The 17,964-nt window shown below is 47.6% G+C and overlaps 1 protein-coding gene across 3 annotated transcripts in view; it reads left to right on the forward strand.

Moving 5' to 3' along the window:
* MYO1C (myosin IC) overlaps positions 1–17,964 on the forward strand; it is a 156,742-nt gene that overhangs the window by 88,410 nt on the left and 50,368 nt on the right. For all 3 annotated transcript variants that reach the window (XM_068111088.2, XM_068111087.2, XM_068111086.2), the window contains exon 9: positions 16,142–16,213. In XM_068111088.2, coding sequence (XP_067967189.2) covers positions 16,142–16,213 — 72 coding nt within the window. The remainder of the gene's footprint in view (positions 1–16,141; positions 16,214–17,964) is intronic.

The raw sequence follows: 17,964 nt of genomic DNA on the forward strand, positions 1-17,964 counted from the left end.
TTGGGAGAAGGCTGATTGGTCTGTAGTTGCTAGGATCTGTTTTTGCACCTTTTTTGTGCAAAGCGGTGATGTTGGCTGATTTCCAAGCAGATGGCAGTTGACCTTGAGCAAAAGAGAGGGTGAAGAGAACAGAGAGAGGGTGAGATAGAGCAGCAGAGCAGGATTTTAGGACCCGTGGGCTGATGCCGTCGGGTCCAGTTGCAGAATCAGAGTCGAGGGTTGACAGAAACTTTTCCACCTTGTCAGGAGGAAAGGACACGGAGTCCAGGAGCAGCAGGGTACGACTGGGTATGGTGGGTACAGAGAGGGATGGGTTTGGGACACAAGATTTAGAGGCAAACACAGAGTTGAGGCATTCAGCTTTTTCACGTGCGGAGTCAGCTGTGTAGCCGTTTGAGGTAAGGGAGGGGATGGAGGGGGAACAAACACCAGAAACGGATTTGACCAGACGCCACCAGGATTTGGAAGAGGGAGACAGATAAGAGAGTTCAGTCTTGAGAACGGAGAGATATTGTTTCCTGGCTCTCCTGAGGGTGGACACACACTTGTTTCGGGCTTTGTGAAAGGAAATGAGATTTCCTTCCGTTGGAATTGCTTTCCAGGAGACGAAGGCAAGTTGTTTCTGGGCAACAGCCTCACCACAAGATTCCGTGTACCATGGACGGGAGGAAGGGTAAGACAACTGAAGACGAGATGGGATAAATCTGTGCATGAGAGAGAGCAATTTACTTTGGAAGAATTCCCAGGATGAGTTGATGTCAGAGGTGGTAGAAATGGGAGACCAGTCCAGATGATTGATGGCTGCTTGAAGACCGTGCCAGTTGGCCTGAGTGAAATGCCAGACTCGTCGACGCTGAGCAGGCTCCCTGAGGATGGTCAGAGAGATGTCCACTTTAACAAGGACATGATCAGATGATCCGATCGGAGCAGAAGAAGAGCAGCAGACATTTTCAGGGAAGTTAGTCATAACCAAGTCCAGAAGAGAAGATGTTCCGTTGACTGAGATCCGGGTCGGGAAATTGACAGATTGTGTCAGTCCCAGTGAGTCGCAGAAGTCCTTTGCTGAGGAGCCATGGCTGGTGAGAGAGGTACCCACACCCAGCCAACTGGCATGATGACAGTTGAAATCACCACATATGAGGAAGAGAGAGTTGGGATGAGTAGATAGAAGTTGGTCCATATCATCAGACAGCGAGATGTAGATGGAGTCATCACTGTTTGGTGGACGGTACAACACACATATGAACAAGAGGTGGGAGCGAAGGGGAAGCCGTAGCCAGAGGTATTCCTGGGGGTGAGGTGGAGAGAGTGCAGTGCAGGGCGAGTGAGGAAGAGAGTTTTTGATAAAGATAGCAACCCCGCCTCCAGGACGAGGCTCAGGTCTATCATACCGGAGGAGGGAGTAGCCCGGGAGAGATACTATGGAATCAGAGACATCATAAAGGAGGAAAGTTTCTGTTAAGCAGATCACGTCTGGTTTGACAGAAGCAACCTGTATGGAGAGATCAGTTAAGTTTGAACGAAGGCCCCGGATGTTTGAGGTCCATACCGTTAATGAAGAGGAAGGGGGAGCATCAGATACAGAACAGGGGGGAGGAGGGGTAGGGTAAGATGTGGAAGAGGTGGAAGAGGTAGGGAGAGCTGTTGAAGGTGTGTCAGAGATTTCAGAATAGCTCGGAGAAAGGGAAGGATGGGGCGGACAAAAGGTTTGATGGTGATTGGGTGAGCCACAATGAGGTGTTATTTGAGGAGGGGGAAGAGCGAGGCAGAAGGTTGGGGGAGATGGAGGTGAGAGTTTGAAGGGGGAAGAAGCGGGGAGGACGCTTTGAGGAGGGGGAGTGAGAGGGGGGAAATTGAGAAGCAATGAGGGTGGGGAGATTTGAAGGGGAGGGGTGAGGGGGAAGTTTGGGAGGGAAGGGGCAAGGGGAGGGATTTGAAAGGGATGGGATATGGGGGAGATTTGGAGGGGAGGGGTGAGGCAGGAGTCTAGGAGGGGAGGGGCGAGGGGGCGTCTTGGCGGGGAGGGGTGAGGGGGTCGTTTAGGAGGGAGGGGGCAAGGGGGGAGATTTGAAAGGGATGGGTGATGGGGAAGATTTGGAGGGGAGGGGTGATGGGGAAGATTTGGAGGGGAGGGGTTATGGGGAAGATTTGGAGGGGAGGGGTGAGATTGGATTTTTGAAAGTGTACGATTTATGGGAAACGAACATTTATTGCAAAATGAGTTGCTTGTGACCTTCGAGTTAAAAATACGTTTAAGGACGCTGGATGGAGGATGGAGTGCAGGAGAGTTTAGGGAATGTAGAAAAAAGGCACTATAGGAGATGGATATTTTTTTGGGGATGAATTGATTTGGTGAGCGAGTCGAAAGCAGCCTTTTAAAGAAGAAGAAGAAAAAGGTGTTATAAAATATGACGGAATACATAACTTGAGGGGAAAGTGTAAACATTGAAGGTTAATGAGTGAAAACTATCTGGGGAAATGGGGGAGAAACACGTGGTCGAAGAACGAACGAACGAATAAGAATGAATAAACGAATGATAACAGAGAAGGAAAATGTTTTTTTTTTTTTTTTTTTTTTTTTTTTTTTTTTTTTTGAGTTGAGATTTACACAAGGAAGTAGGCTATGGGTGAAAAGACTGGGAATACAGAGAACGAAAGTTATTGGATCACAAAAGACGGACCGCTGAGAGAAAAACAAAGCCTCAAGGTTGTACAGTGCACACTGTACAAGGCCTCAAGACACGACACGGCAAACAGACGATCAATTTATGAAAGATAAACACCGAGAAACAACCAAAGTTGCACACAATAACTTCACACACCGAAAGATAAATACAGTTTCGACAAAATACAATTGTGAACAGACTTAACTTCGAAAAACGTGGAGACCGTGTGGAGCTTCGAAAATCCCTGCCGCCGTCTCCAAGATCTCGCGAGATCTCCAATCCCTAGACGAAAACTTTGAGCTTGGAAACTGAAATTTGGACACTACAAGGACCAAGTGATGTGGCTATAAAGGATATTTTGATTTATTGATTAATCAATTTTTTTTTTCGATTAATGACTTATTTAATTGTTTTCAAAAAGTTACAGCTTTGGATGAAACACTGGTGGTTAGGGTATGCTATTGGCCAATTGATTAAGTAATTATTTTGCGATCATTATTTATTGATTTTAATTACGCAATTAATCAATCAGTTGAAGACCATAGAATTATAACCAGGCTAAGTCACATTTTAGTCATTTCGAGAAAAACGTGAAAAATATTTTGAAAAACGTGAAAAACGGGGGAAAAAAATAAAAAGTGACTTAGCCTGGTTATAATTCTATGTTCTTCAATTATTGTACACTTCTCCCTCCCAATTCTGTCTCTATATGCTGTATGGTGGTATCGCCAAGGGCACCCTGGCAATGTCCCGCTGGAGGATGTTATTTATTTGTTTTGGCATGGGTGCGGTGTACTTGGAATGTATCTGTACTTGTTTTATCATTTGTTTGGCAGCAGCGAGTAAATTATTATTATTATTATTGTTATTATTATTATTATTATTATTATTATTATTATTATAGTAAATGGTCACCATTTGGAGGGGCTACATCTCTGCGAATGGTGTTGAGGATATATCCAAAAATGTATCTTCCTGCTTGCTGACACGTACAGGCAAATTCTGATCCATCGTTCCATTATTTCTGGAATGCAATTCATCGGGTTGGGATTAGTGTTTCAGCACGACTGCGGCCGCAGATGTAAACCACCCAATCAATCAATCGTCACCACACGACTAATGTGTGAACATGAAAATCCAGTTTTGTGGAAGTGTTATGCTCCTCATTTATAGCAAACTACTTGCACAGATTGTGTTCCTCAGTTTTTTTGCGATAACCTGTTGTCTCTTATAAATACGTTAACACTTTACAATTATTCGTCATTTGTGACTTATGTGTGCGTACCTTGTGTGGTTTCAAATTTTTTTTTCCAAAACTGTATTTTAAACCCAGAAATAACAGAAAATGAGCCTTTTATGGGATTACTTGTGATAATTAGACACCCAAGAGACAAATTAACTACCATAATGATTTTTAGGTCTGCCTCTAAATGTAGCCGAGTCGGCTTTCAGAGGGCTTCAGCCGCTCGGCATTGGTTTTGCGTAACAGTGTGTTTCACAGCTTAAACTTTACACTTTACGAAAGCGATTGTGATATTCGTCGAGGCTGTTCTTGTCAGTCTTTGGGCAAAAAAAAAAATGAACTCATTCGGTGAAAGTATTTGCTGAGATACAGTCGAACACGACTTCGAATGGAAAATAAGCTTTCAAACGCCTGTGAGTTGCTAATGGGAAATGTCAACCGAAATTGGATGAATCTCGTCTCTCGGTTTACCTGTTGATTTATTATCGGGGGGAGCAGTTTGGTTCACAAAACTATAACATTCGGTACTTTGCTAACGATAACTCGTTACGTGAAACATATTTAAACCGACTTATTCGTTTGTAAATAAAAGCATGAATTTAGTAAATGCATTCCAAATACCCTGAATGTATTTTCAATATATGTTATACACACACACACACACACACACACACATACAAACACACACACACACATACACATACACATACACATACACATACACATACACATACACACATACACACATATACACATACGCATACACATACACATACACATACACATACACACATATACACATACACACATATACATACACACATATACACACACATACACATACACACATATACACATACACATACACATACACATACACATACACACACACACATATACACATACGCATACACATACACATACACATACACATACACATACACACATATACACATACACATACACACATATACATACACACACATACACATACACATACACATACACATACACACATATACACATACACATACACACATATACATACACACACATACACATACACATACACATACACACATACACACATATACACATACACATACACACATATACACATACACATACACATACACATACACATACACACATATACACATACACATACACACATATACACATACACATACACACATATACATACACATACACATACACACATATACACATACACATACATACACACATACACTTCAAGCTCTTACCGTAGTTTAATCATTACCGTAGGTTTACCTGAGACTATCAGGATAACCGAGAGGTGTGTGCACTCGCCTATGGGCCGTCTCGCCCGGGTTGGAATCTCAGGCCGATTATAATCTGTCATCGCGGTGTCTCGCAGTCGAGGCGGGTTATCAATGTTCGCGCCAACGTTCAAATGGACGTTGAACTGGGCGTTCCTTCCAGGAATTAGTTGGTGAACGTTAAAGATCCCAAGGTGTTCTTCGCCAAGACCAGTCGATCTATTCCAAATTCCAAATTCCTGCTCTAACCTACAGGGGGCACTGCATCAGCGGCACAGCTGTGCCCCCAGCGAATGGTGCAACTAGCAGCCAAGTGCTGCAAACGAAAGGAAGGAAAGAAGGAGAGTTTATCTTAAATGTAACAAATATTGTTCCGGTACATAATATTGTTGCGAATATGGAATTTGACCTCCATATCCGCTTGTAAATATTCCCCTATCTTCTCCGATACTCCCCAACTCTCCCCTTACCCCATTCCCTAGTCCCATTGTCTGTAAACAACACCCATTAGAGCCGATCTTCCCCTTCATTCCCCCATTAAATGTCGTGCCCAGGTCCCCCGCACCACACGTAGACCATTATAGGACATCTTGCTAGTTATTCTTAATCTATGTCAGTTAAGGACTTGTTTCCATTAATTATGACTCTTCGTTGCACCAGAATGTGATGATATGGCACCAGTAGGAGTTTAGGACCTTCCCATACCTCCCCGCATCTCTTCCCATCATCTCAAGCTCCAACAACAACCACAACAACAGCGGCTTTGCGTCCTCACTCCGGCTCGGTTGGCCGCCATTGAACATGTGCTCGACGGGGTTACCCAGAAGGGGGCTCCCTGTCGGCCCCTCGTCAAGGGCGGAGCCGGTAACCCCCGCACCCAATGAGAAGCCATGGGCCGATGCCATATGGGGCGGAGCTAACGAGCGAGGGCGTGACTCCCCGCCGGATATACGCGGCCCCGCGCCGGACGTGACGTCAGATGCGCCCCGAGCTTGGAAGGACAAGACGCCACCCTCCCGAGCGCTGAGCGACCTCCCCGGCATCTCCACCAAAGTCGCGACCCACGAGCGCTGAGCGACCTCCCCGCATCTGCTGGACACCACCGTACGTGATTCTGTCCCGGAGCCAGGTGCACCTGAGCCATCGCGACCTGCCTCCCCTTTTCATCAACCCCCGTGTGAGTCAGCAATTTTGTCCCGTTTATCTGTGGTCTGTCTAGGGTTAATATAAGGTTGTGTCTAAGTGCCCACCTTCCTATGTTTCCCTCTTGTCCCTGTAATCTAACCTTTTCCGCCTTAATATAACCTCCTCCGGAGGTCTTGAGAACTGAACCCCTGGTGTCGTATTGTGTCATTATAACCCAGCCGGGTGTCTTCTCTTTCCTATTGAGCCAGCGTAGCGCGATTAGTCAACATTCGGGCACAATCGGGTAACTTGTACGGATACGGCGGCCATCCCGCTCGGCCCACCATACCATCAAAGTCGTATCTGTAACAATTGGTGTCGGGAGTGAGATTCGAGGCCCGACCAAATTTTGAAAAAAAAAACGAATAGAGGAAAAAAAAAAAAATTTGGTCAAAATTTGGAGCGGCCGAAATTTGTATTTGTTTTACGAAACTCGAAGTTTGCAAGTCGCGCTATGGCGGATCAAGACGGCTGGGGTCCGGTAGGGGAGAGTGAAGTAGGGTCGATCCAGGACCAAAATGAGGGACAGGAGGAGAGCGAAGCAGTGAGGGCGGCAGGTTCGCAAAATAGCGCCGTCACGCACGAAGAAGCGGGCGCGCAAAATGGCGCCTCGCTGATCACCGCGCCAGCGACCGTGGCAGCGCCCCTGGTGGATTCGAACCTTTTCCTCCTGCAAATGGGGGCCCTTATGGAGAGGCTAGAAGCAAAAATGGGGGTAATGGGAAACGAAATGGGGGTAATGAGGGACGAAGCGAGGGGTACCAGTGAGGGGTTAGACAATAATTTTGAGGAGTTAGACAAGAAATTTGGGAAGATAGACAATAATTTTGAGGAGTTAGACAAGAAATTTGGGAAGTTAGACAATAATTTTGAGGGGTTAGACAACGGGATAAAAGAGGTGAGAAATGGGTTAATGGGGGTAGAAAACAGAATGGCCGCTCAAGAGAATCAAATGGAAGGGATGCAAAAAGGGTTAGAGGGGTTAGAAAACAGTATGGAAGGCAAATTGAGGGACATGAGGGACCAAGCGGAAAGGGAAGTTAAACAAATGGAGCAGCAGATAGAGGGGGTCAGAATGGGGGTAGAAACCAAACTGGATGCTCACAGGGAGGAAATGGAGCAGATGAGGGTGGCATCTGGGCAGGAGATGCAAGTGATGGGAGAGGAGATCAGAAGAGGAGTGAGTGAGGAGGTCGGAGGAGTGCGCGAGGAGGTGAGGCACTGTGAGGAGCACATGGAAAAGGAGGTGAGAAAGGGGACTGTAAAGTTACAAGGGGGCATAGAGGACCTGACGCAGGAGGTGGAGCAGCTGACGGAGGGACAAAAAGAACTAACGGACCAGGTAAAGAAGAACACAGCGGTAATAGGAGGGTTAAAAGCGACACAAAATGACCTAAAAAATGACTTGGTAGCGACGAAGAGGGAATGTCAGATGGTACGTGAGGGACTGACAACGAGGTTGGACGAGGTGATAGAGGTAATGGAGACGAAGGACCGGCAGGTGAGGACGCACATGGAAACGGTCAAGGTAGCCTTGGAGGACGAGCTTGAGGAGACGTACCGGGGAATAAAGGAGGTGAAGCAGAAATTAGAAGAAGTGGAAGAAGGGGTGAGTGAAATTAAGAAGCGACGGAGAGAGGATAAGAAAGAGATAAAAGAGGACATAAAAGAATTGGTCCAAAGTCTGTGTTTGGATCGTGATGATGTGCTCATTAACCGGATGAGGGATTCGCAGGTGATGGAGGAGAAGCGAAGAGGAAGAGGACCCGGTGTAAGTGGTGACCAATATGGTCGTGCGTATGATGCGCCAGGGGATTTAAGAAGCTTGGGGATTGGTTTGGATCCGGGTGTTCGTGAAAGGCCGTTGGTGAAGTGTGCGACAGGTCTGGTGTGCGAAAGAGGAGGTGTGCGAGAAAGTCCGACTCTGGGGTGTGTGAGGAAAAAGTGCGTGCCAAGGAGTGAGTGTGCTGGCGAGAGTGAGTCGGTCGTAGCGCGTGTGCGAGGGAGCACATGGAAGCGTGGTGTGGTGAGTGTTACAGAGGGTGTAACGGGAGAGTGTGCGCGAGAAAGGTGTGTGACGGACAGGTGCATGGGGAAAGAGTGTGCTGTCAAGAGTAAGGGTGAGTGCGCTGTCAAGAATGGAGGTGAAAGTAGTGGGAGTGACATGGAGCGTGAGTTAGTTGTGACAGGTGAACGAGGATGTACACCTGGGATGGAAGGATGCACACCTGGAATGGTAGAGCGTGAGTGGGAATGCACGCTGGAGTTGGTGGTGAGGCACGTGGTTGGGTGTGCGAATGAGAGCACACCTGTGATTGTCACAGAGGAGGTGACCAAGGAGGGGGCGCGAAGAGGTGTATTGGTGAGGTGTGCGACCAACGAATGTGTGCCAAAGTGTTCGGTGGTCAGGTGTGTGACCAAGGCTGTGAGTGGAATGGGTGTACCTGGGTGTGTAAGGAAGGGTACGAGGAGCATGGGCACGGCTGGATGTGTGAGCAAGGAACGGGCTGCGGGATGTAAGCATGCAGGTGAAGCATCGACGTTAGACGGGGTAGAGTTTAGAACGACTTATAGCCGAATCGGGCCCTCGGTGCGTGCTGGGCCTCGCTTTGAACGGCCGCGTCCGTGCTCCACTAGGCGGAGCTGGCAGCCCGATAGAAAGGGTCGTCATGGCGACCACTTTTTGTTGAGACGTGCCGGCAGGTCGAGATCGGGACACTGGATGGCTTCACGCCGAGGTGGTGTGTGGGATCTCGGCACGGGTAAACCCCCGTCCCTGCACCGAGTGCCGGACGCATCCAGCCGCTGGCACAAAACAACCAGCATCCATTGCTTGGCTTTACGAAGCCGGGCTTTGAACAGGGATTGGCGCACCGAGAGGTATTAGTGAGTCGACTGGGTGATGAGGTTAGTGTTTTGGACCCAAAATTAGAGAAAAACAAAATTAGATGATTGGCAAGGGATTGGCAGTAGTGATTGGCAGATGATGGGCAGTGATTGGCAAATTTTTAATTTGTGGAAATTTGATGTGCAAAATTTATAGTGAGAGACCCCCGATGTGGTGGGATGGCAAATCCACCATCCTTCCCATAGGGGGGCAAAGGAGCAATAGATTATGGGGGTGTATGGCAGTGAAAACTAGCCCGGGTGGGTTAGGATATGGTGATAGGGATCTAGAAGAGATTGACATTAGGTAACGTTAAGGTTAGTTAGTGACTGATACCTGTAGTGGGGACGCAGGTAGATTAGTGTGGATGATAATGACGTGGGAGCGCAATAGTTTAAAGGGACGACTGGGAAGCGCAAGTTTCAGAAGGGAGTAGTTAGCTGAGATGATGCCGTGTGTGTGAGGATTGAACAGGTGAGAATTGGACAGGTGTGATTGCACAGGTGTGCAACTGGACAGGTGTGATTGCACAGGTGTGCAACTGGACAGGTGTGTGGAGCAGTGTATGAGTAGTGAGTGAGTGGATCAGCGCGAATGCGCTTGGGGAGAGAAGGGTGCAGGTGGCACCAGGTGTGAGAGCACAGGTGTGCAGGTACAGGTGTGTGGAGAGAGTTGGAGTAAGTGGTACGGAGTGGTGTGCATGGTGCGAAGGTGTGGATGGGGGAAGAGTGGACCCCTTTCACGAGTACCCGGGGCGGGTAGTGTAAGTGTTAGGTAGAGGGTACAGGTAAATTGTGGTTGGATATTGGCATTTGTGGTGCGGTTGCAGAATGGTGTTGTGAATGGGTGCATTAGTGTTGTGGAAATGGCTGGGCGTGTAGCCTGTTAGTGTGTGTAGTTGGTTGGGCACTCCACCACTGTGAGGATGTCGGCCAGGTGAGGCCGCAGGTGGGCTCTGGGAGCCGGTAGTTGTGAGTGGGTGCCTGAGGATCCCGGGTGTGGATCGGGCAGCCCAGTGCCAGAGAGGGCACGGAGTGGGGAGAGAGCCAGAGGGCCTTCCCCAGGTAGTTAGGTTAGGGTAAGGAGCAGGTAAGCTCGGAGGCAACTGCAGTGGTGGAGGTGTGCAGGTGGGTAGACCCACTGGGAGAGGTACACGCCACAGCCCAGAAATTGTACGAGGGCACCGGGAGATGAATCGGGGGAGTGAGACCCCAAATTGAAGAGCACCACAGTTTGGCCAATGGGAATTGGTTTTTAGAACCCATAGTGTAAGAGGGCCAATGGTTTGGCCGGAGAAAGACCCCGGGTAGTGTAAAGTTGTTAAAGTCATTTAGGAAATAGTTAGGATTGAAGAACCTGTCGCACCATACGCAGCCACTTACCTGTGGTGATGATGATGACTCCACACCTGTGTTTTCTTTGTTCTGTGTGCAGGAAATGAGATTGCTGTGGATTTGTGAGACGCATCACGACGTGGATGAGACATTGGGGTGATTCCATCTCTCCCTCCTTAGGAGGGACTGATGATGAATTGGTGATGGCAAATTTTGATGTGCAGTTGGAGATGGCAAATTTTGATGAGAGTTGAAAATGGCAAATTTGATTGGTTAGGAGGGAGAGAAGACGAATTTGGTTTATGGGAGGAACGGGGAAGACAGTAGGGATGTTTGTCGATTTGTAAAGTAGATGTTTATGGGTAGTGTTGTGTTTTGTGGATGCAGTAAGGGGTAAGGGAGGGGCCATGTAGGTTACCTGGTGGGGGGGGCGTACGGTAGGAACGTACCTGTCTCACCTGGTTCCCATGTGCCCCCAGTGTGCATCACCTTGCATTGCGTGCACTTTTGCGCCCTTACCACCTTACTCACTTGTTTCTTCTGTTGTCTCCCACCTCCGAGGATCTGGCTTTGGGGTAGAGAGAGAGGAGAGAGAGGTGCTGGCGACGCAGTCGTGGGCCTGCACTTTCGCTGCTTGTTGCCTGGATCGATACACCATATGGACCGCAATGTTGGTGGCCACCCACAATGGACCGTAGTTCTTTTGCGGCCAAGCACCACCCGGGGATGGACCTATGGGTCAACGGGGCACCTATGCCATACAGGTGAACCACTAATAATTAACACCAAGTGCACCACAAGAAGAGCAAGAGACACCTGCAGGGTTAGGGGTTGTCGAATTTATTTTTATTTCATTGAACAATGGTGACTGCACCGATTGGTGGTGGGGTGGTGCTGTTGATGCTCGGAAAGGGTGCTCTGCACGTTATTAAAGGCCGTCGGCCACAGAGCACTCGTGGGTTGGTGTATCGATGTTGGCAAGCGCGCTCTCTCTATGCATAACATCTGCATGTGTTCCTCCAAAAACAGGTCCTGGATCGTAGTGTAAATAGCAGCGTAGTCTTGTAAATAATGCTCCCTACCGGCTGTATGTTTAGTTTGAGAATTCTTTCCGGATTCGGTTATCCTGTGGGTGTGTTTCTGTGAGGAGAAGGGTGCAACGTCGCAGGGGGACATATTTACTCATTTGTGAATATCTGTAAAACTGTCGCACTCAGGGTAGAGTTAATAGTAGAGGGAACTACATTGCGTGCCACACTAAAGTAGGTAAAAATTTATCGGGTCGGGACGCCCCGAGGGTAGAGAAGGGTGCAATGTTGCGAATATGGAATTTGACCTCCATATCCGCTTGTAAATATTCCCCTATCTTCTCCGATACTCCCCAACTCTCCCCTTACCCCATTCCCTAGTCCCATTGTCTGTAAACAACACCCATTAGAGCCGATCTTCCCCTTCATTCCCCCATTAAATGTCGTGCCCAGGTCCCCCGCACCACACGTAGACCATTATAGGACATCTTGCTAGTTATTCTTAATCTATGTCAGTTAAGGACTTGTTTCCATTAATTATGACTCTTCGTTGCACCAGAATGTGATGATATGGCACCAGTAGGAGTTTAGGACCTTCCCATACCTCCCCGCATCTCTTCCCATCATCTCAAGCTCCAACAACAACCACAACAACAGCGGCTTTGCGTCCTCACTCCGGCTCGGTTGGCCGCCATTGAACATGTGCTCGACGGGGTTACCCAGAAGGGGGCTCCCTGTCGGCCCCTCGTCAAGGGCGGAGCCGGTAACCCCCGCACCCAATGAGAAGCCATGGGCCGATGCCATATGGGGCGGAGCTAACGAGCGAGGGCGTGACTCCCCGCCGGATATACGCGGCCCCGCGCCGGACGTGACGTCAGATGCGCCCCGAGCTTGGAAGGACAAGACGCCACCCTCCCGAGCGCTGAGCGACCTCCCCGGCATCTCCACCAAAGTCGCGACCCACGAGCGCTGAGCGACCTCCCCGCATCTGCTGGACACCACCGTACGTGATTCTGTCCCGGAGCCAGGTGCACCTGAGCCATCGCGACCTGCCTCCCCTTTTCATCAACCCCCGTGTGAGTCAGCAATTTTGTCCCGTTTATCTGTGGTCTGTCTAGGGTTAATATAAGGTTGTGTCTAAGTGCCCACCTTCCTATGTTTCCCTCTTGTCCCTGTAATCTAACCTTTTCCGCCTTAATATAACCTCCTCCGGAGGTCTTGAGAACTGAACCCCTGGTGTCGTATTGTGTCATTATAACCCAGCCGGGTGTCTTCTCTTTCCTATTGAGCCAGCGTAGCGCGATTAGTCAACATTCGGGCACAATCGGGTAACTTGTACGGATACGGCGGCCATCCCGCTCGGCCCACCATACCATCAAAGTCGTATCTGTAACAATATATATCTCTATATTATAAAAGAAAGTTTTTGTTTGTTTGTCTGCGCGCGCTAATCTCCTGAACGGTGAAAGATAGAAGGAAACCTCTAATACAAAAAATGTCGGGACGGGCCCCGGGAAGGTTATAGGCTAGGTGGAGAGGCCGGTCGAGGCCCACCTCGGCCGGGCCGGGCCCATTTCGCAATTAAAAGCTGAGCTGAATTATAGTAGTCAATCTTCTACGGCCGCGAGTAAATGCTGAATTATAGTAGTAAATTCATTCAAAAATAACTAAAAATGTCGGGACGGGCCCCGGGAAGGTCATAGGCTAGGTGGCGAGGCCGGTCGAGGCCCACCTCGGCCGGGCCGGGCCCATTTCGCAATTAAAAGCTGAGCTGAATTATAGTAGTCAATCTTCTACGGCCGCGAGTAAATGCTGAATTATAGTAGTAAATTCATTCAAAAATAACTAAAAATGTCGGGACGGGCCCCGGGAAGGTCATAGGCTAGGTGGTGAGGCCGGTCGAGGCCCACCTCGGCCAGGCTGGGCCCATTTCGCAATTAAAAGCTGAGCTGAATTATATTAGTCAATCTTCTACAGCCGTGGGTAAAAGCTGAATTATAGTAGTAAATTCATTCAAAAAGAACCAAAAATGTCGGGACAGGCCCCGGGAAGGTTTTAGGCTAGGTGGCGAGGCCGGTGGGCCCAACTTGGCTGGGCCGGGCCCATTTCGCAATTAAAAGCAGAGCTGAATTATAGTAGCCAATCTTCTACGGCCGCGAGTAAAAGCTGAATTATGGTAGTAAATTTATTCAAAAAACCCCAAAAATGTCGGGACGGACCCCGGGAAGGTTATATGCAAGGTGGCGAGGCCATTCGAGGCCCACCTCGGCCGGGCTGAGCCCATTTCACAATTAAAAGCTGAGCTGAATTATAGTAGTCAATCTTCTACGGCCGCGAGTAAAAGCTGAATTATGGTAGTAAATTTATTCAAAAAACCCCAAAAATGTCGGGACGGGCCCCGGGAAGGTTATAGGCTAGGTGGCGAGGCCGGTCAAGGCCCACCTCGGCCGAGCTGGGCCCATTTCACAATTAAAAGCTGAGCTGAATTATAGTAGTCAATCTTCTACGGCCGCGAGTAAAAGCTGAATGATGGTAGTAAATTCATTCAAAAAAAACCAAAAATGTCATAGGGAGAGAGAGAGAGAAGAAAACACAACCTGAAAAGGTCGGGTTAATGAGATCGTGAGCATGGACAGGGATAAAAACATCACGAGCATGGATGGGGGATGACTTGAGGAGGAGGTGAACAGCCATCTTGGAAGCCTTGGCAAATAGAGTGGGATTTGGGCGAATGAGGAAATTGGTTCCACTGCAGGCGGGGGGAAAGAGGACCACATGAGTGAAGGTGAGCAGAGGGCCTGGATTGGGGAGTTTCATTAGATGTGGGTTACTGGGGGCGAGGGGGCACGGTGAGGGCAGAAGGTGCAAGACAAGCCACAAACCTGTTTGCGATGTTGGAGAAACATTCCGAGGGATTCGGCTTCATCGTGAGAGATTCCATTGATTTTGAGGGTCTTGGACTCCACCGTATCAGGACATTATAGGTGTAAGACAGGAGCCCTGGCCCAAAGGGGGTGAGGAGTCGAGTTCTGTCGAACTGTGGTTGAAGGCCTTGTATGGTGTACCCAACTTCCAAAGTCTTCTTTAAACAACAACAACATGGAAGTATGTAAATGATCTTTTTAGAAGCTTGTCAGTGAACATTTAATTAGGTCATGATCATGGTAAGATCGGTGATCTCTGGGTCACTGTATACCTGAATGCTCTTTTGGCTATAAGTTCCCAACCCATGGACTCTGTAGCTTTGCTCGTTAAGATAAGGTGATCTTGATTTGGTATTGAGGCAACACCTGTCCGTTTTAGTAACATTGCTAGGGATATTGTTAACCTGTACACACCGTGTGCTTCGTAAAGTTAAATTTTCCATCTTGCAAGTGCTGCCTGAATTTGTTTTTCTTCATATGATGATGTATCTGGGCTGGCAGCATGGTCTCGAGGTACGCCCACTCGTCTGGGTTCAAATCTCGGCCTAGCTATAAACTGTCATCCTGGTGTTTTACAGGAGAATGACCTCATTGATATAAAATTGTGGGTGAAAACCAATGTGGCTCACTAATGACTTTTAGTCTATATGCGATCGACTTTTTAATGCCTGCCTGATGACTTGGGATGGACATGAAAATGTTCCCTATGACAAGGCCTCATGCGCCAATCATGCGCACGAGATGGAGTTTGAAGCGTGCCATGCTTGAAGGATCATGTGCCGGGATGTTAGTTTCCTTGATCTTAGATGTTGAGATTTTCTTGTTTCCATAGGCTTGGGCCTGGTGTTGGCTTAGCGGTTCGGGTGCCGGTTTGGGATCCTAGGATCCTGCGTTCGAATCCCGGTCATCGCTGAATTAACGCCAGGGGGGTTGACTCAGCCTGTCATCCTTCCGAGGTCGGCAAATTGAGTACCAGTTCACTTGTAATTCCCTGTGTGTCGCAAGAGGCGACTAACAGGGTTGGTGGCAGGAAGGGCATCCGGCCGTAAAACATTGCTTCAAAAATGGGACCAGAGTGCCAGAAAAAGGGGACCACGGTGCCCAAAAATGGGGACCACGGTGCCCGAAAAAGGGGACCACGGTGCCCAAAAAATGGGACCACGGTGCCTGAAAAAGGGGACCACTGTGCCCGAAAAAGGGGACTACGGTGCCCAAAAAAGGGGACCACGGTGCCCAAAAAATGGGACCACGGTGCCCGAAAAAGGGGACCACTGTGCCCGAAAAAGGGGACTACGGTGCCCAAAAAATGGGACCACGGTGCCCGAAAAAGGCCAACCCATGCTCTGTGGGGAAAAATGGCCTCTAAACGTGGTGCTTCATCGGCTTGGGCCCTGGCATAACTACTCGCAGTTACAAAGCGCGCGTCGTTATTTTCATATTCATGATGCTTTTTGTTGTTGTCAAACAGAAATTCTGGGGATGCCTTTTTTTTCATGTTTTCAAATTTTTGACACCTTAAATAAAGATGGCAGTGTTTCAAATGGACGAGTAAAACTTGACCTTGTTTTTACAGCTTCTGGGTGTTTCCTCATCTCTGCTCATGGAGGCACTGACTCACAGGAAAATTGCAGCCAAAGGAGAAGAGGTATCTTGCATTTAGACTCCCATAAACACCAAACCATGAGCACATTGTCTGGAATAGGATTCCTATTACGATTTTTAACCTTGATTTTAATACACCAGTTTCTAACATCACGCACGACGCTTCCTCAAGTGTACGTTCCACACTAACTGGTGAGCTCATGTAAATATGAGCAATGATGTTCTTCAAAAAACTGTACATATTGCTCATTGTTATACCAGGTGGACAGATTACAGGAAACAATGCATCATGGGGATTTCAACATACCTTTTTTATGTATACAAGATCGAAGCTCGTGTAAGAGCCAACATCAATCACAAAAAAAACAAACGGACACATAAAACATACAATAAAGGGAGCGGGAGACAAGATGGGGGGAGAGAGGGAAGCACACAAGTACAACAGCAGAGAGCAGGGACATCGGGAGATCTGTGGGAGGGAGAGGGCTTGGGGGGAGGAGGCATGGAAGGCGAGGAAGGGGGGGGGGGGGAGGTGGGAAAGGTATAAAACACATGGACACTGCTAGAACTTCCAGGAAATAAAGAAGTCAGGATTTCAAAAAAAAGTGGATCTGGGGTGAATTAACGGGGGTAGAAGAGATCAAAGTTTTGGATGGGGGAAGTTAAGAGATGAAGACAAGAGACTTGTACATGTGTAATGTGGCATCAAATTCTGTTTTTATTGTCCGCATGCTTTTTGATAAAAACAGAGGATATTGTAATTGGCTCTGTCTGTCTGTCCATCACGCTATCTCCTCCTAAGGAGTTGGGCAGAAATTTGGGCCAAAGTTGGTAGATATAATCACCATATTGCATGACTGTGCAAGAGCAGTGCCATTTTGGACCCCACCTCCTGGGGAAAGGTCAAAAGGTCAAATACCAAAAAATGCAATTACGGGCGCATTTTTAATGAAACTTTGTATATGCAATCAACATTAGGGAATGCATGAAACATGTAACGATTTTTTTTATTTGACCCCAGGTTCATGCCACAGGGGTTGGTGACTTAGGGGTCAAAACGGGGAATTCGTTTATTTAACTCTGAATTTGATATAAGGTTATTCCTTTTGCCATCTTTCAACTTTGCTTTTTATGTGGGAAGCGTGGAGATTTGCGAAGGCACGACATCGACTTCTCTGTAGTTAACATATTTTAGTTCACTAGTGAGGTACCCGTGCTACGCACGGGTGGGAGGCCAGAAACAAACAGACAATGCAGAAATGGCGAATGCTAAAGCATGAAACCAATAAATTCCACATTCCTGTAGCACCTTCAGTCGCACGTCAGACATGGACAGCAAGTTCGTGAAGGACTTCCATGAAAAACTTACCTGTTGGCAAACAAACGGGTTCGTTTGTTCCATACCCAGTCAATGACGAATCTGCATATAGCGATCCGTGAATTCACGTTTAGAAAGTAGAAACCATCACGGCATTTCGTCATTCACTTGAACTCGATATCTCTTTTTTCATTCCAAACAGCATAACTCCAATCACAAATTAAATAAAATTAATATAAAAAATAAACTTTTAACAACATTCGTGACATAAACAAATATTTAAATCCTGATGTGAAATTCCATACGGTTGGGTGAATACAATTACGAATTCAAAATCGTAATTGTATTCACTCAATTCCAATCATCAATTGATACTTCAACAAAACGATTAACAAGATTAACATTTAACGATTTAACATTACGATTGAATGTCGGCTGTATTTGGATATTATCAAACCCGCGCATTGCCGTCATCT

This window comes from Myxine glutinosa, chromosome 3, assembly GCF_964187855.1.
Source record: "Myxine glutinosa chromosome 3, kmMyxGlut1.1, whole genome shotgun sequence".
Classification (NCBI taxonomy): Eukaryota; Metazoa; Chordata; class Myxini; order Myxiniformes; family Myxinidae; genus Myxine; species Myxine glutinosa.